Source organism: Polyodon spathula, chromosome 13 (genome assembly GCF_017654505.1).
Source record: "Polyodon spathula isolate WHYD16114869_AA chromosome 13, ASM1765450v1, whole genome shotgun sequence".
Lineage (NCBI taxonomy): Eukaryota > Metazoa > Chordata > Actinopteri > Acipenseriformes > Polyodontidae > Polyodon > Polyodon spathula.
Window position 1 is genome coordinate 16,699,193 of NC_054546.1, and position 22,299 is coordinate 16,721,491.

The 22,299-nt window shown below is 38.3% G+C and overlaps 1 protein-coding gene across 1 annotated transcript; it reads right to left on the minus strand.

Moving 5' to 3' along the window:
* Positions 1 to 483: 483 nt before the first annotated feature.
* On the minus strand, positions 484 to 18,494 carry LOC121325520 (neuropeptide Y receptor type 4-2-like). Its single transcript, XM_041268075.1, has 2 exons — positions 18,338 to 18,494; positions 484 to 4,045 (listed from the first exon to the last, which is right to left on the minus strand). Exon 2 carries the CDS (start codon positions 3,927 to 3,929, stop codon positions 2,784 to 2,786), a length of 1,146 nt encoding a protein of 381 aa, XP_041124009.1. The 5' UTR covers positions 3,930 to 4,045; positions 18,338 to 18,494; the 3' UTR covers positions 484 to 2,783.
* Between the last annotated feature and the right edge of the window lie 3,805 nt (positions 18,495 to 22,299).

The following is a 22,299-nucleotide window of genomic DNA, read 5'->3' on the forward strand; positions in this document are numbered from 1 at the left end:
TCCTATTAATTGTATGGGTTTTGCAATGGTTCTGAGCGGTAATGAGTTCTGTTGTTCAATACTGAGTTATTACCATTGCTCTCTGACTCTGTTTACTGGGCTTTGATCATGTGATAAAAAATCAAAAGTGCCAGGACTGAACAGCCTTCCTCATTCCATTCAAAGCAAATGGCAACCTTTTCATTTATTCATTTTCTACTAATGGTTAATGTGTGTTATGTAGTATACATTCACGTAGGCATTTGGGAATGGGTGCTAAGGTCAAAGAGATTTGTTTAGGGATCACCACAAGACCACAGGGTTGTTATTAGTTTTTAGTTTTATTGTGCTTTTTAAGGTTTTGTGATAAGTTTTCATTTATCTTTGTATAATAATTGTGAATTTTACTTAAGTTACTTGTGTTACCCAGCTTAATTCTTGCAAATATCATACAATTAAATGAGAATGCATTTGTTAGCCTTTATTAAGATGCCCTAAGATTTTTACAACTTAATAATTGTTATGAGTAATAAACAACATCTAATCAGCCTTGACAGCTGTCACATAATGATATGATAAAGAACAGGAAATTAACCAATAGCTCAAAATAATTACATGCAAATAAAAAACAGTGAACAGATGCATACCATATTGGCATGACTTTCCAGTACTGTGAACCCCTTTTGTATTTTGTGCCTTGATCTGAAAATCTGAAAAGTCATGCAGAAACTTAAGTTCATTTTGCAGGGTAGTAAGTAAGGCTATTTTAAAAATGTCTGTAAATGTGTCTCTGTATCCCACAGTAGGACAGTCACGTTTACTTCTAGAAACTAGATGGAGAGATAGATAGATACCTCCAGCTGTTAGCTACTCACATAGCACTGATGAGAATGTAATCTTCCCATTGGCAGGCCAGTGGCCCTTACCCCAGTACAGAATGGGGGAGACCAATCATGGTTGTTACAATCCTCATTAGAATGGCCTAGTACTGGTCTTTTTGATTTCACTTTGACTCAGGTGAAATCTGTGTATCCTGACTTAACAGTAAGGTTGCATAATTGGTAGGGTCCTATTATATGTAACACAGGAAGTAAATATGTAGTATAAAAATAGGCTTTCAGGAAATTCTGCCAGATTGTTTATTTTTGCAGTCCACAAGAAATCTTGCCAACAACAAATGTGTTGCATCTATACAAGCCACAAGTTCTAATAACTTCAGCATCAGAGAGTTTTTATGGGTTTGGGTGTGTCTCACTTTCATTTACATACACACACAAAAAAAAAGCTACAAAAAGTAAACTAAATGCTCTCCCTAACTAACAGAAAACAGAAGTAGCACAAGCAAGACTCCAAGAATACACTCTAGCTGTAGTAACACAGCTATCCTCCCCTCATCCCCTTTCCCTTTCTTCTTTAAAAAGGGGGGGTTGCCTAGTGACTTATTGCTGCCAACTACAATTAAAATAAAATAAAAACACACATTTTTATAATGTCTGGCATACATAATACACTTAATATATTTTAATGATGTACAGTACATTCAATAATAGTTACATTCTTCATAATGTCTATATAAACATAACATAAATATATAAATAAGTGAGTCCCACTGGCAGCAAACTAGTTAGTAGCCAACAGCTTAAAAAACACTCCTCAGAACACAGGTGTACCTCTGAGTATCTCTGCAACTGTTGTATTACCTTGAACTTGAAAGATAGGCCAGCCACCAATGGGGACCTTGACTGACTTCCATCTAATAGGGTTGCCTGGAAACCATCGTTGAGGTTTTTTAAATACCACAGTTGCGCCAAAACAGCTGAATAAGTTTCTTTCAAAAGTAATTGAGTGATGATCTGTCAAATTCTGATTGTAGAAATGATCAAATGTCTTCAGCTTACTATTTGGTGAGGTTATAACATCACCACCTACTAAATATAAGAAAACTAAGCTTTGCTTTTAAACAGAAATTCAAAAACAAGACCAGAAGCAATGCCGTTAATCTAACTGAAATTGCAATATAATAACACAAGTAAATGCAGTTACAACAAATACATTCACGCCATGGCTTGAACAAGAATTAAAAACCTACTTGATACAGTATAAGGTAAACACACTTGAAGATCATACACAGTAGTTACATTTTGTACATGCTGCATTCCTGCATTGTAAATGTTATTTTTCAATTGAAGCAATGCTCAATTAATACATGGTGTAAATTATTCTTCACAAAAGGAGCATACAGTCTAACCCAAAATCTATAGCAGTTTATATATACCCCTTAATACTGAATGGTATCTGCTAAATTCCTAAGTGGTTCTTGATCCTGTTGCTTAAATTGAGTAATTATCAATTGTCTTTAAATCGCTTTTAAAATGGCTTTGAGCTTAACATTTCATTCAGCTCATAGGACACTGTGGTCTTTTCAACTCTGCCAGTTAATGAAAGATTTAGAGAGCAATAGAACACACATCCACAACATACAATTGTATGATAAATGTAAAAAGGCTGATCCTAAAATAAGCTGATTAGTATCTAAAGTGCACAATGCTTCCATTCTGACAAATCCATTGTACAATGCAGCTTGCATACAAATAATTAATTTACACACTTGAAATTAAAGAACAAAGAAGGATTTTGAGGACAAACCCTCAATTCATATAATTTAAAATGCTCTAAAATATACAATCATTTACTACTTACAGTACATTCATCAACCTTACAGAAAGTAACGTATATTCTTTATTAATATATACATTCAGAGTTTGGTACTTATACACGTTTGCAGTAGGAGCCCTGTCCCCTTGCTATACTGAGTTATTCCTACAGCTCAAGCGGAGGGAAGTCTTTGATATCTCTGTGTGCATGGTGGAAAGAGGAAAGTGTTCATAATCCTCTTCCAGGGTGCTGCACTTACAGTGCACAAAAATGGACTTCACTTCTTTTTTGAAGTTGTTATTCAAGAAGCCATAAATGATAGGGTTGACGCAGGTTGATGCCATGGCCACTAGGTGGCACAATGAGAAAATTAGGTCGTGATGGCAGTACATCACTGCCTCGTAATTCCAGTCCGCAATGGTGTTGAAGGTGTTGAGAGGTAGCCAGCAGACAGAAAACGCAGTGACCAAGGACGCCAGCATGACGTTGATCTTCTTACTGTGAGTCATCCGCCGGTTCTCCTCGCACATCCGGTCAAGCATGTCCTTCCTCTTACGCAGGCGGAAGTAGATCCTCAGGTAGCACACCAGGATGAAAAGGAGGGGAACACAGTACTGGAAGATCAGCAGCCAGGTGGTGTAGATAAGCTTGTGTTGGTGGGAGGGCCAGTTTTCAGTGCAGACAGCCTTGTCTGCTAGGGAGGCCATGACGAAAGAAAGCTTCTTGTAGGGTTCATCCGTCAAAATGTGAAACGCCAAAAAGGGAAGTGAGGTAAAGCAGGCTACCATCCAAATCACCACCACTGCCAAGTATGCCTGTGGAACAGTGGGTTTCCAACCAGCAGGGTTGAGAATAAGCTGGTGTCTCTCCAAGGCAATGAGGACAAGAGAAAGAATAGACACCGTCACCGACATGCACTGGATAAATGGCATCACCTTGCATAAGACTTCCCCAAAAATCCAGTAATCCATTAGTGTGTAGACCACAGTAAAGGGCAAACAGAACGCGCACACCATAATGTCTGAGAAGGAAAGGTTGGCGATTAATATGTTAGTGACGTTGGCCTTCTCTTTCTGCTTGGCTATTACACAGATTAAACAAATGTTGCCCACCAGCCCAACAACCATGACAGCGCAATAGCAGGCCACCAGGAAGAAAGTGAGGCCAGTGGAGTTCTTGCAAGGGTCTTCCAAGAATGGAGGGAACAAATGGTGAGTGCTGTTGACAGAGACAGACTGATTCCTGAAGAAAATGATTGGTGTCTCATTCACTTCAGGCAGTCTGGTAAAATTCATGGTGTCTGTCTTAGTAGTGAAAGAGGAGACAGGAATAATTCAGAAAACACAAAATTGCCTTGTCATTCCCAGTTATAAGCATTGTGGGGACACGAAAGCCATTGGAAGGAAATGATCTGTAGAGAAAAAAGAAAACAAAGTCAGAAAGAAAATAGAACATGGCCTGTCTTGGGAAGGAAGGGAGGGGATGTGTGTGTGTGTGTGTGTGTGTGTGTGTGTGTGTGTGTGGGTGGGGGGGGGGGGGGGTGCGTGGAATCAGGGGGGTTTAGATCAAAGTGAATACTACTATTCATGAGTCTCTGAAGGCAAGCAACAAAAGTAAAATGCAAACCACTATGGGCCTTGAGATCAAAGTAATCGACATTCACCTGAACCCTTTTTCTGTAACTTGTCCTTTTTACATATTTTTAGTCACTCTTGTAAATAATTAGCTGGAGCAACTACTGTGGCAATGACGGGTGAGTGGAATCCGAACCTGATCCACTTTTAACAGCTGAACTTCATTATCCGGCTCCAGTGAAACCAAACTCTGTTCCTTTTTTTTTTTTTTTTTTTTTTTTTTTTAAATCATGCTAATATAATGTGCTATTGATCTTATGGTAGAGATTCTTTTGAAGTCAGTTTTCGAAAATATTATGTAGCATTCAATTTTAAACATCTGATATTTAATTTTAAATATCAGATGTTTAAAATTTCCAGAGGAAAGTCATTGTAAATTCAAAATCTTTTATCAGGGGAATTACATTTATCCCCACTGGAATGACAACTGAAAGTGGTGCAGTCCCAACACCCCCCCCCCCCCCCCCCCCCCCCCCCCCTCATCAAATCGCACCCTGGGTAAAACCCTTCCAAGTTCAGTTTATTTACACCCACTTTCCCGAATAACCACTTACAAACTAGATTGTTTTGGCTGCAGACTCTGCAAAGGTTTTGGTCTGAAGAGCAAATAAATCAAGTTTGTTACTGTACATCATCAACCTGGGCATTCAACCACAAAATTGCTGAAGTACCATTGTGGATTTCCTTGAATTTTACTTGACACATTTCCTTTTTCTTCTGCTTGACTCAGGTCATTCTACAATTCTACAAGTCAGTACCACCATTCTTTAAATAAAACAAATCTTATTTATCTGATGGCTTTTTTAAACTTCTTATATGTTTAAGTCTTATATATATATAAAATCTACAGTATAGGGGTGTGCTGATACCCATATTCTCCTTTTAATTAATTCCTAACAACCTAAAATGTCTTAAAGGTAATAACACTGAAAATATAATTGCCAGCAAATAATATCTCCATGGGCTTTAATCACAAAGCTTTGACTCATGAGTTGTTTAAAGAATGTTTTTTTTTTCCAACTGTTTTGATGAATGAACTAAAATGTAATTTTTTTTACTGGCGTTAATGAATCATCAATAGTCCAGAATAGTTTCTTGCATACCAAACCTATTTTTATTTCTAAAAACTACACTGAGAAAACTTTCTTTAAATAACTCCTAAAACTTTGTGAATAGAGTACTATATTACAGTAAATACTGGTCCCTTTTTACAAAACACAGAAGTTTAAGGATTGTCATTTCAAGATTCACTTAATGTTAAATAGTACTTTATAAAATAGAATAAACTAATAGTCTCTCTAAACAAATGAAAAGTAAACAAAGTAATTAAATTGGGGGAAAAGTCCATAACAAAACATTCCTTAAAACAGCTCTTAAAAATCTATTAAGGGGGTCTCCCGAGTGGCACATCCAGCAAAGGCGCTCCACATGGATTCCCAGGGGGTGGCACACAATTGGTCGAGCGCTGCCCTGGTAGGGAGGGCTCAGGTCGGCAGTCATGGAGGTTGCCCTCAAGGGTACCATTAAGGTGGCAGGAGTTCACTATTCCTGGTGTGCTTACCCACCACGGTTTATTGCACTCGTTGTGAGACTAAACGTCAGCTAGCTCAGGGATAGGGATAAACCCTGAGCTAGTCTTGCACATCAGGGACCTATTTCCCACTGTGCTGAAATAATAACGCATGCCTTATTCATTTAGTAACACTTTAGTATATCCGTTATAAGTGATTATAAACCATCAATAAACATGTTATTAATTATGCTATTAACAATTTGAAAATATGATTAGAAATAATAAGACTATTATTATAAACTTGTTCTATTTTTTTTTTTTTTTCCATTTTTATTTTTGCTATTCTTTATAATGGATATAGTCTGTCTGTATGTGTTTATCTCACTAATTGCATGGGGATGATGTGCTTTTGCAATACAGTTATCATGCACTTTTGGCCAATAGGGCGCCTGTGGCTCTGCAGTGGAGCCTCCAGGTCTGTGTTGCCCTCCAGCACTATAGGTCTAGTGGCCTCGCTGCGGAACCGCAGTGAGAAAAATAACGGATTGACAGGAGCACGCTACGAAGGACGCACGCTCCAGCCTCCGTTCCCCGAGTCGGCGGGGGGATGCCGAGGACACAGATAATAATTGGGCACACTAAATTGGGGAGAAAACAGAGGTAAAAAAAATGGAGATAACTAAATTAAAAAAAAAAAAAAAATCTATTAAAAGGTCCCATTACTAAAAAAAAGTTCAGTACACCAAATGACCTGACAATTGAACATTTTTCAAAGTATGAATACTTTACATGTAAAACCTGGTATCAGCATTGAAGCGTATCTGTCATGTTTTGCTTTGTATATAAATGCACATTAATGTAATATTTTTAATTAAAGGTTGCACACAGGGCAAAATAAGCACTGGTCAGTTGTTTTAATAAACAAAATAACCAGCTCAAGGGCCAAAACAAAAGGTTTAAACAAAATACAAAAACACGTAGGCTGGGCATTCGCCTTCAGTACCTTAAGAAAACAAATAACAAAGTCAACAAATCGACTTTCCATGTGGTCTCCCCTCTACCAGATAATTTCCTAACATGGAGCTGTGTAGCTCCCTTATATACCATGTGGCCAGGGTTGATTGAAAATGAATCATTCAGTCAACACCTGGCCACATTTTCACATGTATCTGGCAGGGATAGGAACTAGCCTTATCCCTGCCAACCACCACCACAAACACACCCAAAACAACCAGCACTGGAATCTTAACTTCTAGCCCTGCCATATCTAACACACACTTTTTCCTATAATATTTACACATATACATTTATTTACCTGTGCAGAGCTTCTGCTCTGCCACATGCACATTAAAAAGTTCAAAGATAAAAAGCCTAGTTAGCCCAAAATCAATACCAAAATCACTTTAAAATTAAAACAAGTGATTATAGCAACACTTTTGTTTAGTTCTCCCTAAATGAATGGTAACACTTTAGTTTAGGTATTGGTTCTAAGTGATTAGAATCTGTAGCAAAAAAAAAACAATGGAAACATGCATGATAACTGTATTGCAAAAGCAAATAATCCCCATGCAATTGGTGAGACAAACACATACAGACAGACTATATCCATTATAAAGAATAGCAAAAATAAAAATGGAAAAAAAATAAAAAATAAAATAGAACAAGTTTATAATAATAGTCTTATTATTTCTAATCATATTTTCTAATTGTAAATAGCATAATTAATAACATGTTTAGTGATGGTTTATAATCACTTATAACAGATATACTAAAGTGTTACTAAATGAATAAGGCATGCGTTATTATTTCAGCAAAGTGGGAAACAGGTCCCTGATGTGCAAGACTAGCTCAGGGTTTATCCCTATCCCTGAGCTAGCTGACATTTAGTCTCACAATGAGTGCAATAAACCGTGGTGGGTAAGCACACCAGGAATAGTGAACTCTTGCCACCTTAATAGCATAGCTTAATAACTATCCTGTCTGCCCATTAGGTGAAGTTTGAATCACAGCATAACAAATGACTTTGGTACTTAGTGCTGTCTATCCAGCATCTTTCAGAAGTATTGTTTTTTTATGTTCTAGGTACATGAATTATGCACGAGTTAGTGCATTTGTTCACACATGCCTGAGCATTCTACAGCCTACATCTTCAATAAATATTTTTTAGTTCATGATGTTTTTGCTTAACAAAATATTTTTAAACCCTGCTGTTCACAACAAGCCTATAGTATGCTGTTCTTCTGCCCTTTTAATTAAAATGTAATTTGATCTTTTTTCCCCCAGTTTGAAACCCACATACTGACTCGGACCGGAAATCAAAGGGTAAACCTCCTTTTCTGCTGTCTAGCCCCCCTTCTCCAGAGAAAACAAAGCAGCAGATCCCTTATAAAGGTTTACAATAGTGAAAGCGTATCAAACTGTAATAAAGCATAGTGAAAGCATGGTAAAGCCCAGAGAGGTATGGTAAAGCATATTAACAAAAACAAAAAAACAACGGTAAACCACGTTCAAAAATAGTAACGGTAAATGCATTGTCTAACCATGCACAATTTCTAAATAACATGCCCATTTTACTATGGTAAACTTTCATAAGGAATGTTGCCAAGCTATCCCTGGTGGCCAGTTTGATCTGGCATCTGACCAGTAGGGGTCACTGTGGGACAATGAATAGAGCCAAACTCTGGCAGTTTTCCTCCTTAGCCCCAGAGAGCGGGAACACCAAATGACAAGATTTACAAATCAGAATTACAGATTTCAACCAGCAAGTTGTATGACTTGCATTGCACTCCACAATCATTTCACATGGAGTTAGGACCAAATGTAGGTGAAATTTTGGGGATGCTAGTTAATTAGACTGCTTCAGACACAACTGGGGTAACTGTTATTATATGTTCGATATCAGATATCATTATTATATGTTCGATATCAGAGCCTGTCCACACTTACTTATTTCCAATTCATGAGTTAAAGACTGGTCTGGTTACTGTGACTGTGCATCATAATCGTCTTCACAGTTACATCAATTTCTAAACAGGCCCTTCAAATTACCTACTGTAAAGATGGCAAGGTTTGTGTCTAGCAGAGGGATCTCCTAATCCTCTTTTCATATTCCCAATGTTCTTAACACTGCTATCACCAAAGCATTTTCTCATCTTGTGAATGCCTCCTCCTTGTACTGCAGGTGCAACTCATTGCTGTTGCATCCGTTCACCTACCTGGTACCATACGTAAAAGGGATTAACACAATATTCAACAAAGATGTGTCTTTCCATCTGGATACCAGTTAATTATTCAAGGATCCAGCCTACAGGATAGAAGATCCATCCTACAGGATAGCAGATCCATCCTACAGGATACAAGGGCCTGTTTCATAATGGTGATTTGAGAGGAATCACTGTCGCAGATCCTTCGCAGGTTGCAATTGTGTTTCATAAAACTTTTGCAGGTCTGCGACATCGTAGATTTTCACTAGAAACCTGCGACTTAGCAATTTCCATCGCAGATCCTGTTTTATGACATACCATGGCGCTCCCTGTGAAACTGTACGCTTTGATGGCAGGGCAATTGCCCTGCACAATGGGAAATTAGTGTTGGTATAATTAGTATGTGGAAATGGGTTTATTGTGCATCTTTTTGGAGTTGATTTGTGTGATTAAATGATAGGGTACAGATGGGTGTTTGATTGAGACTTGCTGCCTGCTAGGTAGGCGTGGGCGTATCGATACCAAAGTAATCGATATTTTTGTTAACTGTTTTTTTTTTTAAATGGTATTGATATTTCGGTTAAAGTGTTGATTATTCTGATTAATAACCACATTTTGGAGTTCTGACAAACAGGTGAATTATGTATATACAGCAATGTATTATCTGTTCTTAACGGGAAGTGATTGGTTAAATCATGATCACATGGGTTGTTGGTGTTGGGTGTTCTTTACTCTCAACATAGCTGCAAAGAAAGCAAAGTCTGATATGGGCTTACACTGAGCCATGCCCAGAATTGCACAAAGCTCTTTGCAATATCTGTAAAGACAAAATTCACTGCAGTGGGAATACAAGCAATTTATTTAAACACCTTAAGCTGAAGCATCACAATGAATTTGGCGAACTCGAAGCAAAAAAAAAAACAACTCAAGAGGAAGCAGCAATGCTTTTGAAAACAACGTCTTTAAAACAGATACAGGACTTCGGGACATTTTCTGTGTAATAATATTGGCTTACTTATATTAAAACATAGTTTGGAATCAACAATTAGTTTGCTTTGTGGTGAAACATCATCATTTCTTAAATGTGACCTTTTGGGTTTTAAAATTAATAAAATAATCCTTAGTTTACCTTACGTGTATTTCCACAATGTTATATGTAATAATATAATATATACAATAATATTACAAAGTATACTACACAATAGTGTTACTTTTTGTTAGATTTTCTGTGTGTGTTTTTCGGACTTTTTTAGGCTTATTGTTGAGAATGACTGTTACTCGTACAGCGCATAAATAATACTTTTTGTCAATAAGGCTTCTATTTAGCATTAAATATAACCCACATACAATTAACAAATTTTAAAACAGTGGCATAAATGGTGATATTGCAGCCATGTAGGAAAAGTTACCATCAGTAGTCTGACAACTGAACAACAGTTATTTTACAGGACAACTGAAAATCAACACGTGTGTGTCATAAAATTATGGTTTTTAATTTGCTTTAAATATATATTTTTTAACATATAGTAAAAAATGAGCATTATACAAGGTATTCCAGCATTAATACATTAATAACAAACACTTTTTTCTGCACTGATTAAACTTGCATAATACTTATTTAGCAGACTTGTGTACTTATGTAATTAATGCACTACTTTGTAGCACAGCTTAATAATGCATTTTTCTTATTTTTAGCTGATTCTCCCAGAGCAAAAGTCATTTCAAACAGTTTAATTGTGATAGATCTTCAGCCAGTTTCTATTGGTGAAGTTGTTGGATTTCAGAAGTTTGTGAAGATGCTTGAACTCCGATATAAGAGTCCAAACAGGAGATCTCTGATGTGTACTGAACTCCTTCAACTATATGATGAAGTAAAGTTGGATGTGAAGAGATCACTGGAAGCTGCAGGTAACATTGTTCTGACTTCAGATATCTGGACATCAAGGGCAACAGAGGCATATCTCACTGTCTCGTGTCATTTTATAGATGAGAACTGGCAACAACAGTCCTACATTCTGGAAACATTAAATATACCTGGACAGCACACTGCAGATAACATTGCTGAGCATCTGGTAAGAATCCCACTAGAATGGGGCATTAATCACAAAATCCAAGCTGTGATTACAGATAATGGGGCTGACATGTTTTGCACATACATTGAATTTAGTAGTTAAAGACTCACTAAAGTAGGATTCTAGTTTGGAGTCAGTTCTGCAGAATTGTAGTGTCATTATTGGATTTTTCCAACAAAAGCAGCAGAGACGCTTAAAGAAATTCAAAAGCAGCAGACTATTCCTTAACATAAATTAATACAGTCAGTGGAAATTAGATGGAATTCCATCTTCTACATGTTGGATTGAATTGCAGAACAGCAGCAAGCTATTACAACTGTGTCTACTTGGAAGGGACACACTGTGCTTAACTGAGGAAGAACTGGCACAGATAAAGTCCACAAATGATGCTCTAAAAGCTTTTGAAGAAGTAACATGGCAGGTGTCAGCTCAAAACTATGTTTCAATATCAAACGTCTTACCCCTTGTTATACTACTACAAAGAACAATGTTAAATGCAGAGCGACAAGATAATTCACTGGCAACACAGCTGTCTAGGCAATGCAAATGTCTGTTCCAGAATATAGAACAGAATTATACGCATGTCAGATTCAAGAGTCTTGTGTTCTGTGGCAATAGAAATGTTGAGAACATTAATGTTCGACTGATCAGTGAAACGCAGGCACTAGAACAAACAGCTACTACAGATGCCATTCGATCTGATTCAGCATCAGCTTCTTCTGCTGAGGACCTTGGAAATCCTGATGGTGGAACATGGGCAGAATTCGATTCTCAAGTGCTGGCACCCCAGCAGCATCGTACAGTAACCACTGAAGCACATATCAAAATATGCCGATACACTGAGGAAAAGGTGATTGCAAGGAATGAAGATCCACTACAGTGGTGGAAGTCCAGTGAATCTACATTCAAGAATCTGTGCAAAATTACTCACAAATACCTGGGAATAGTTGCCTCATCAATCCCCTCTGAGAGAGTCTTTTCAAAAGCAGAAGAAGTAATTAGTGACAGGCACAATCGGATGAAGCCAAAGCATGTCAACATTATACTGTTTTTAAATAGTTACATGAAAAAATAGTTAAACCTCTATTTTTTATTTTGTATTTAAATGGATTTCCAGAGGTTTATAAGCACACCTGAATGCTGTAACAAATTATTATTCTATAGTTTACAGAGGCAGGTAAAAAAAAACTTTGTTGATTTTGTAGCAGGCAGTGTTCTGTATTAGTGAGGGGAAAAATATCTAAAACCATGATTGCAAACATGCAAAAACATATATAGTATTGTAAATAAAAGAAAGTTTATGTTTGATTCTGCTACTTGAAGTTATTATTTCTTTAATAGGCTTGCAATAAATTATATCCTAGTGGTTGTTTACTATAACAGTACATTTGCTGTTTGAGGGGTTATATAAAGAATAACCTGATCTGGATTAAATAGAAACACGTGCCTTTATATCTGGCTTAGTTGAGGGGAAGGGCAGCAAGTGATTGGCTGTGCTGGTCCTCAAAATCAGCAGGTGAGCAGGTCTTGCCTGAGTGTCCATCAGTTTAAAAACATCCGGTCGAGATGGCTCGATGCAATTGTAACGCCATGCTTTAGAGGGGAGCTGCGTATACTCAGGAGGATAGGGTCTGCTCTGCAGGAACGACAGCTACACAACCCTGAAACTGCAGGCGGTGCTTGTGAAGGCTAAGCCAAGGCCGGGTGTAAAGCAGCAAGAGTCGTCTTATTAATACTGGCTCATAAGTAGGTTAGTTTTGGGCATAGTAATCCCAAGTAATGTATAGCAAGGGTTACGTAGTGTAGCCGGTTCCTGGAGCAGGACGCCTCGTTTATAAGGCTGGCGCTCTCCCTGTGTATTTAGCACCTTTTATTTGTAGTTTTTGTACTGTGTTTCATTTTGCATTTTGTACAGCTTGCTGTATGTGTCCTCTGTGAGGCTACTGTTTCTAGATGTGTATTTAAAGTCTCTAAAGCTTTGTGTAATCACATTGGCGAATACATGCTCATCCCTGAATAAACTAACAGAAAGAACAAAGTGGCTGACTTCTTCCGTTCATGTGGTCTGCCAAGAGTACTTTGAGCTGTAGATGGATCACAAATAACAATCCTGCCTTTAAGAAATGAATAATTTGAACAGAAGTAGGTGACGTCACAGATGACGTGCGAGTATGTCCATGGACTTAAAAATCGTAGCTTACTACAAAGATAAGAAATAAAATAAAATATGTCTGAAAAGCTTTACCATAACTGAAAGAGACACTGCATGTAATAATATTTGATAATGTAAATTATGAATTGTAAATTATTCAGTGTTGTGTGCAAGTGTTCGATATGAGTGTTCGATATTTTCTAAATCCAGTGAAGTCATTGCCCAGCCTGGAAACCTTTATTTTTGCAAAATAAAATTTTTGTTTTGCTTTTTGCTTTATTTGTGTTTAAATATCTTTTATTTTGCCCTTGTGCACTTTTATTTTGTGTTAATTTATAATAAAAACATTATTTTATTGAACTGCAGTCTGTCTCTGGGCCTCTATCCACTCGCCAGCCTGTCACAATGCTTAATCTACATTTATGACAGTGTTTAAAAATGTCTTCTTTCATATGCTTAAAGATGCAGAGATTGATTTCTGTTTCAAAGTCCAGCATCTACTAGCTGATGATTTCTCTCTTACATCCAACATTTCTGTTCTGTTGGTCAGAAGCGAGAATGGGAGAAATCTAGCAACATGGTATGGTCTGTCACTTACACTGAAATGTAATGGGTGAAGAATTATGCAGCTAAATGACAAATTGGATGCTCTGCTCTAGTCTGACCAGGAACGCAAGGTATGCCTGGCATTTCCTTCCTTAACACAGTGTGCTGTACTGTCAAGAGCCACCATTAAGAAAAACTAAAATGAATACCAGTCTGAAAATTCTTTCCTACTGTTACACCTTGCTCCAATCATGTTCACATTAAACCTAAAATATAAGTAATTAATGATTTTTTTCTACATTTAACATTTAAAAGAGCCATCTCCTTTGTACAGCGGTATCGGCGCTATGCTTTAGTGCGAGAGGTCCCGGGTTCGAACCCATCTTCCGTCTGTGTGTGGTTTGCCTCACCCTGTGTGATGTGCCTGCCCGGGTTAACCGAGATCACTACATTGGTGTTAGTCGTGGGATGCAGGTACCCTAGCACACACTAGTTGGATTGTAGCCTGGTGAGCAAGTCCAGGGCAGACTTGAGTCTGGCAGGGAAGAGTGTAGCATGCAGCAAGGCAGCAGCAGGGCTGGTAGGTGACATAATCACATACAAAGACATAAGCCTGCTATACGCTCCTTGCAAAGAAGCCGGCTCTTTTGTACAGCGGTATCGGCACTATGCTTTAGTGTGAGAGATCCCAGGTTCTCGCCCGCCCTTCGCCTGTGTGTCCATTGCCTCGCCCTGTGTGAGGCGCCTGCCTGCGTTAACTGAGATCGCTTATATATATATATATATATATATATATATATATATATATACACATACAAACATTGACTGCGTTTACATGGATAAGCCATGACAGTTCTCCTCACAATGTTTATGCTGTACTGTGGCAAAGTGCCTGCCCCTGTGTGTATTTTGTGTTATCTGTTGTGTGTTAATGTTGGTGTATAGTCATTGGTACACGGGATATAAACGGGTCTGTGTAACACAAGTGTTTAAAATGTATATTTGTATTTAGGCACGAGGATTGCACAGCACTTCACGTGCAAGTAAAAAGTAATAATATGTGAGCACTTTATTAATTCACGTGCAGTTGTACCGAGACTCCAATTGAATGATTGATTAGCGATCGAGTCTTGGTACAGCTGCAGAAAAGCTGCATGTTTTCACCCACTCGGGGTTGTGTGTTTAGGGGAGGGAATATTTAAATGTCAGTGTCTGCCTAGTAATTAGGAAAATAATGACTGAATATTGTGAGGAGAGGTTCATGCTTTGCCATGAATATTTTTAACAAGAGAAAAGAATTAACTTGCTTGTTTTCATGCACATTCCGTTATTATCATGCATTACTTGTTTGTGTCTCGTTACCTTTCCAACACACACACACGCACCCCCCCCCACACACATCCACACACACAAAAGTATATAAAATAAAACTTCTACTAAGTACAAGTTTTACTACTTACAAAATAAATATGCAAAACATCTAAAAGTTTTATTTAATTAAAGTAGTCTATGTATGTATGACGAAAATGTGGTTACGAGGTGGAGCTCTGTTGTTCCTGGGACATCTTAAAAGAATTATAGAAAGAAAAAATACTACTACTACTACTAATAATAATAATAATAATAATAATAATAATAATAATAATAATAATAATATGAGGCTAAAAATTCAGTTAGTAGTGCTTATACAAACATGAATAATAGGCTATACAAGAGGTTTACATTTGAGGCGTCTTTTATGTTCATTCTTGTGTGTGTGTGTGTGTGTGTGTGTGTGTGTGTGTTCCCGTTTACACGGGTTTTTACAGCTGTTTTTATCGTGAGAAAGCAATTGACCCAGCGCTTAAAGCCACTCTGACCAAAGTACGTTCTTTTGCTGTTAAAATTTATTCACGTGACAACGTCACACAGTCATGACTGTAGAGTCGATTTTCAAGTGCATGTAAACCCAGCCATTGTACAATACCTCATTTCAAACACACACACACACACACATATATGTATATATAGGGAGAGAGAGAGAGAGAGAGAGAGAGAGAGAGAGAGAGAGAGAGAGAGAGAGAGAGAGAGAGAGAGAGAATCACTGTGTATGTTATTTTCTTATTTAATTATCACATCTTGGTGACTTTTAAAACTCAGTTAAAGGCACCCCTTTAGCCTCAATAGAGCTGTCACAAAATATTTATGGAAAAGCTCTCTACAGTTATATACTGTACTAAATGATATACTATAGATTTACTTTCAACACTACAGTACATAACTTTGCATCTTATGTTTAAAGTACATAAAGCTAACAAAATATATTCAGTACATTATTACCATTTCATAGCTCTCACATTTCCCTATACTGTATAACATTATGATAAATATGTATTTGATTTTGTAATGGTAGTAATTAACTACATTTAATTCTCTCCTTCCAGTAATGTTGGTTTCCGTAAGAAAGACACAGAGCATGTCAGTTTCTGGGAGTGTGTGTTTCTTGTTCTTCAAGAAGAATTGTTTCCAAGGTGCTGCATCATTCCTTCACATGCTCTCCTGCAGCACTGAAAGCTCTCACAGGATCAAGCTGATAAGCAGCAACATCCATAACTATTAAACATCCAATAATGCTGCATTTTTCAATTGCTTCAAATTAGTCGAATCGAAAAAAATAAAACATCAAATACACATTTACCATAATATATGCATTTTTTAAAATCTGAAACCTAAAATAGGACTGTGATTCATACAAGGGAAGATTTACTGGAATTACTTGTTAGATCAATATACTACAATGCTTTGTATCATATTGTAGCGTTCTCGGTTAACGCAGGCAGGTGCATCACACAGGGTGAGGCAATCCACACACAGAAGGAGGGCAGGTACGAACCCGGCACCTCTCGCTCTAAAGCATAGCGCCAATACTGCTGTTCAAAATAGCCGGCTCCTTTGCAAGGAACTTATATCGGGTTCATGTCTTTGTGTGTGATTACATCACCTACCAGCCCTACTGCTGCCTTCCCCCATGCACACTACAATATTATAGACATAAAAGGAAGTTTATCCAGCTTATTGTAAAATTACAACTGCATCCATCACTCTGCTTCCTCACCTAAACTAAACTGCTGACACTGCTAGGCTTAAATACTGAAGATACAATGTAAAAGGTTTCATGAAAAATTGGATTGCCTTTCAGAAACATTTTACAATTCTGCCTAAGCTATATCAATGCAGTTGAAACTAATGTGTGTTTTCTGATTCAACCTGCCTGGAGGAGAACTCATTTGTTCATTTGATAACACCGTGTAACAATTATTTTTATTTATTTTTTTGTTCCTGGGTAGTAATTGTTATTTCCTAATTGCTTATGCCTCAAAAGTATAGAAAATGGCTATTATTCCCTACAAACTTTGCTTTTGTGACCAGGACAGTGATATTTTGAAATATCACTATTTCCAATGGGAAAACGGGCGCTTTTGTCTCTTTTCGTTCACATAAAGTCAGAAAAAAACAACATATAAATCCAAATTAACATGTATTTATACTAAAGTAATACAAAAATGACTACAAAAGATTTAGAAGTGAGTAGTTTTTCGAGATTAAATCTCGTGTCTGTTAGCTGCCAACCAGCTAACAGACACGCACCTACTTCCCAGTAGGTGAAGGGTGTACACGACACATTTAAAGACATTAACAAAACGTATTACTTGAATATGATTTTTACAAGAAATTCCTATAAAGCTAATACTGTACTCTCGATTTTGACATATTTAAACTGTACTACGCTTGTAGTATTGGATTTCAGTTTGTTGCACTGAAAATGTATCACATTTCCACACAAATACAAAGCTGTTACTTTAATTCGTTCATACAACAGAGACCCAACAGAAAGTGTGTATGTGTATACAACATCTTTTGAGAAATTACATGTTTTGATTTAAACAGGCAAGAGAGATTTTTGTTTTTGCAATTCCTCTGTTAAAGGCATTCTTGTGTCACTCAAGTACATCAGCAAATATTTCATTCCCACAGGAGGCTAAGGCATTGGATCTATGTCCCCCAGCATATTGGAGCATGTTGAAGCATATCTTTATTTGGACTCAAATGAAAAACAAGTGTAGATATATTCTGTTACAATACACTATTACATTTTTAGGAAAGACACTTTGCATCTAAGTGAATACAGCTACTTGTAAACACACCTTGTATTCTTATATTTGTAACCTCAGCTTAACTGCATTTTTTGCATACCGATATCTAAGCATATACTGTGCTAGACCCTATTATACAATATATAGACATGTAGCAGAACTTAAAGAAAGTCTATTCTTTATTTTAGTGTTACTATTTAAGTATTACCACTAATGTCACCATTGAGTGTTTTATGGAATAAATAAATACATATTACATTTATATGCATACTAAAAAATACAGTAAATACAAATTCTGAACATGAATACACACACACATACACACACACACTCATACACACACAGAGGAATGTGAATGCATACTGCATCATGGCATTTAAAGGTATATGTGCACATACTTAAACAACACATTCTGTCTATGCCTTATAAGTTAATTAGCAACAAACGTACCTTGTCTTGCAGGTAATGTAATCTCACCAGAAACATGAGGAAATGGTTCTTTAATTTGTTGAAGTTGTGTTTAAGTCATTTTATATCTGTACTTCTGATGTAGCGCAGTTCCAAGAAGATAAAGCAGGAGAGAACTGTTTTCTGGACTGGCTGTTGAAGCCAGGGACCCTGAAGTGTAATCATATTTCTGTGAAGAGATGTTTTGTTTTGTTTTGTTTTTTTAAGCAGAAACACACCACTAGTGCCCTCTACTGGCTGCACAATGCAAAGCATAATATAAAATACAGTGATTTGGGCCACTGTAGTTCTTCTGTTGCTTGTCAGAAGATGGTGCACACATGGGTGGACTCATAACTCATGTGCAATTAGATCTGTGCTTTGTGGCAGAGGTTTTCTTCCATTCCAGGAACACCCAGGTTTCACGTGCACCACCACCATACCCTTTGTGAAGTCAGTAATCCTTCTGCTTTCCCATCATTTCTGCACACAACATAAAACCTCATGAGACCACATACCATGTTTTGAGGGTGTCAGTTTTAATTCAGCTCACACTGATCAACTTTGCTGAGTTTTTGAAGGATATATCTTGGGTTCCTTTTATCCAAACATTGCTGCATTACTATCAAAACAGTATTAAAAATGTCCTTTAAACATGTACCAAGCGATGTGTTTTTGCCACAAATGAGGTTACTGCTGCATAACTAGTCATTCTGTCATGAAGCAGCACAAGCAGGATATACAGTATTTCTATTAAAGGTAGAATGTAAAGGTGTTAAAAATGGATTATTGTCTTACCCACATGTCATTCACAAAAATAGGTTGAAGGAACTGAATTTGTTTAGGAGAAATAAGTGGGCTTCAAGTCTTTAAAATCTGTGATTGTAGCTAAGTAAATATGTCCATAAACCATACCTGTTGTGCGCTTCCATTCATTATACAGGTCTAAAGAGTGTTTTTTTTTTTTTGAGAAATACACATGCTACAGTAAAAATGTATTTGTATTTGAAAACACTGTATATGGTACAGCAAACATTTCTGTTTGTAAGTTATGCTTTCAGTTAGTGTTGCACTTGCTTGGTCAATTTGCCCCCTTATCGCCAAAAAATCAACAAGCTGCTCTTCCTATTGACTGCCACGTGTTCAACGAGTAACATGTTTTTACCCAGAAGACACTGCTAAGGTGAAATGAAGTACAGATGTCTAGAAGAAAGGCACAGAAACCTAAAGTATTATCAGATTTTAAACCTTAAGTACAGACATTTGCTATAGCATGTATTTCTTTAAAAAAGATAATGAAGTGCAAAACAGGTTTCGTTTGTTATCTACAATTACTTTAAAAGGAGCTGAATAGGTTACCTAGCCCTGCTGATGCTGAATCATTAGGAGCAAATCTATCAACCAGACAAGCACTGATAGTCCAAATTGCCAGGACGAGTGCAATGCTCTCTCTGGAATCCTCTGACTTATTCTGCACACCACACAACTGTTTTACCAGATGAGCCACTTGGGAAATGTAACAGTGCAGGTACATTGATGGTGTCAGGGTTGTCAAAGTCTTGGATTCAGTCTTTTATCATCATTTTATTACCATTTAAACATATTGCTCATTCTGGGATCCTTGTGGTCGTTCAGCACCTTTCTGGGAAGATGTCTTTGGAAGGTTTGAAGAACCAAGTAGCAATTGAAGTTTGGAGCTTTTTTTTCTCTTCCTGATGTTGTTTTCTGTTGTTAACAGCCACCAGATGTCGCCAGATCTCTCAAACCCTATTGATCAATGTATCAACACAGAAGAAACCAGACTGCCAAGAGTGGAAATAACAAATGGATGTGCTTCACTAGAGCAAGAAATAAGAAATGAAACAAGAAGAAGTATGTCACTTTCTACTTCATTACAAGTGTTAACAGCTAGTGGCAGTTTTCAAGAAGTGTTGGATCATTGCTATGGCATTAAAGCTACCATGTCACGCTTATGGAAAGTGTCCAGTGATTTGTGTAACCACATTGGTGAATATATAACCTTTCCGGCACAACCTGCAGGAGGAGGTTGATGAATGAATTCCGTTAGGTTACTTACCGTAACCCTGGTTCCCTGAAAGAGAAGACAACCACCAAAATATTATTTATGGGATATGCCCCTTCCTGGGGTGATGTCCTTGAGGGAGAAGGAAAGGCAGCATATGAGGGTGGATGGAAAAACTCCAATTCCACATACTGGTTCATGTAGAAAGCTGTGATCACCTTAGGGAGGAAAGCAGGGTTTATACGTACTGATACCCTGCTGCCATCGTCCCAAATATGCATACAGGAGCTGTACACCGACATCATCTGTAGCTCACTGACCCACTTTGTGGAGGTGACAACCAAGAGAAAGGCTGTCTTCATAGATAGATTCTTCAACTCTATGGAGTGTATGGGTTCAAACAGGGCCTTCGTGAGAGACTGCAGCACAATATCAGGCGGACATAACCGCGAGTATCCTTCAAAAAACGGGTCGCTAGTATATGATCGCCCGGGACACTGAGTCAATGGGGACATGCCATGCAGGTATGGCTACTAGGTACACTTTCACTGTAGAGGGGGATCAACTAGCCTCTAACAGATCTTGCAGAAAATGCATAATAGTTGCTATAGGGCAATTATTTTGAAAATCCTTCCACTTCTAGGCAAGCAACGCTCCTGTGGAGGAGGCCCTAGCATTCTGCAGTGTACTGACAACTGCGTCTGAGAGCCCTAAGGTGGACAGATGGTCCCGTTCAGGGGCCAGACCCACAGTTGGAGTCTGCCCGGTTCTGGGTGCCAGAAGGTGCCGTGCACCTGGCTGAGGAGATCCATGCACAGTGTTATATCCCAGGTCTGGCTTTGCAGCAGCTGGCAGACGTTTGAAAAACAGAATCTCCTGGGCCATCTGGGGGCCATAAATGCACTTTGAAACCGTGCAGGGGGCTAAGGAGAGGCCGAAATCCAGCACGGAAAACTCGAAGATGCTCCCCTGAAAGGCGAAGTGGAGATACTTCCTGTCCACTGGACGAATAGGGACATGGGATACGTATCCTTTTGGTCCACTGTTATAAACCATTCGCCAGGCCGGACAGACTGGCAAGTACGGTAGAAATCAGCGTCTCGTTCTCTCCTGTACCAGAGTACAGGAGTGGAGCATTGAGGCTACCTGCTGAGATGCCTTGCGTTCTCGGTGAGAGCACTGCAGCAATTCCTCTACCGCTGGTCCGGAATGGTCAAGAGAGGTAGGGTTGCTTCTGAAAGAAGGATCCACCTTCCCATGAGGCTGCCATCGAAATCGCATCATGGACCTCCTCAGCAATGCTGACATCCGGTTCTGTAACATCCGAGACCTGTATATTGAAGCACTCAGGCACCAAGGGTGCAGAAATAGAATACAGTACTGGTGCACCAAACAATCGGGGGACAGAGTGCAGGTGTTATGGACATACTGGGGTCCTAGCACCGAGGGCGTCGAAGCACTGAGAATCGCATAGCCTTAACCCATCTAGTCAACACAACCCAGGGTAGCGCATTGCATACACCGGGGTGGATACACAGGCTCGAGTGGCTGCGGTAGGCAATCGGGAGAGGAGTACAGGGAAGCACACGGTGCTGCACCAGGGTGCAGCATGGCGATAACCTGGTTCTGGACTGCGTGCAATCACACAACGGGGCAGCACTAAACGTATACCAGAGTGGAGCACAGACTCAAGGTGTGCTTTTATTTCTTTTTTTACTGCAAAGGCAGTAATAGGAAAAAAAATGTAGGCTTACACACAGCAATTCAGTTTTGGGAGAAACACAGTCAGGCTGGTAAGCTGTAAATTTGTATTATTATTGTTATTACCAAGTGTGCTGAGTAGGTTGGCTGAAATAAACGGATTCAACTCAGCAGTGGTACGCAGCAGAGCTGGGTCCCTGTGGAGGAATCACGCTTGAATTTTTTTTTTTAACTGCAAGGC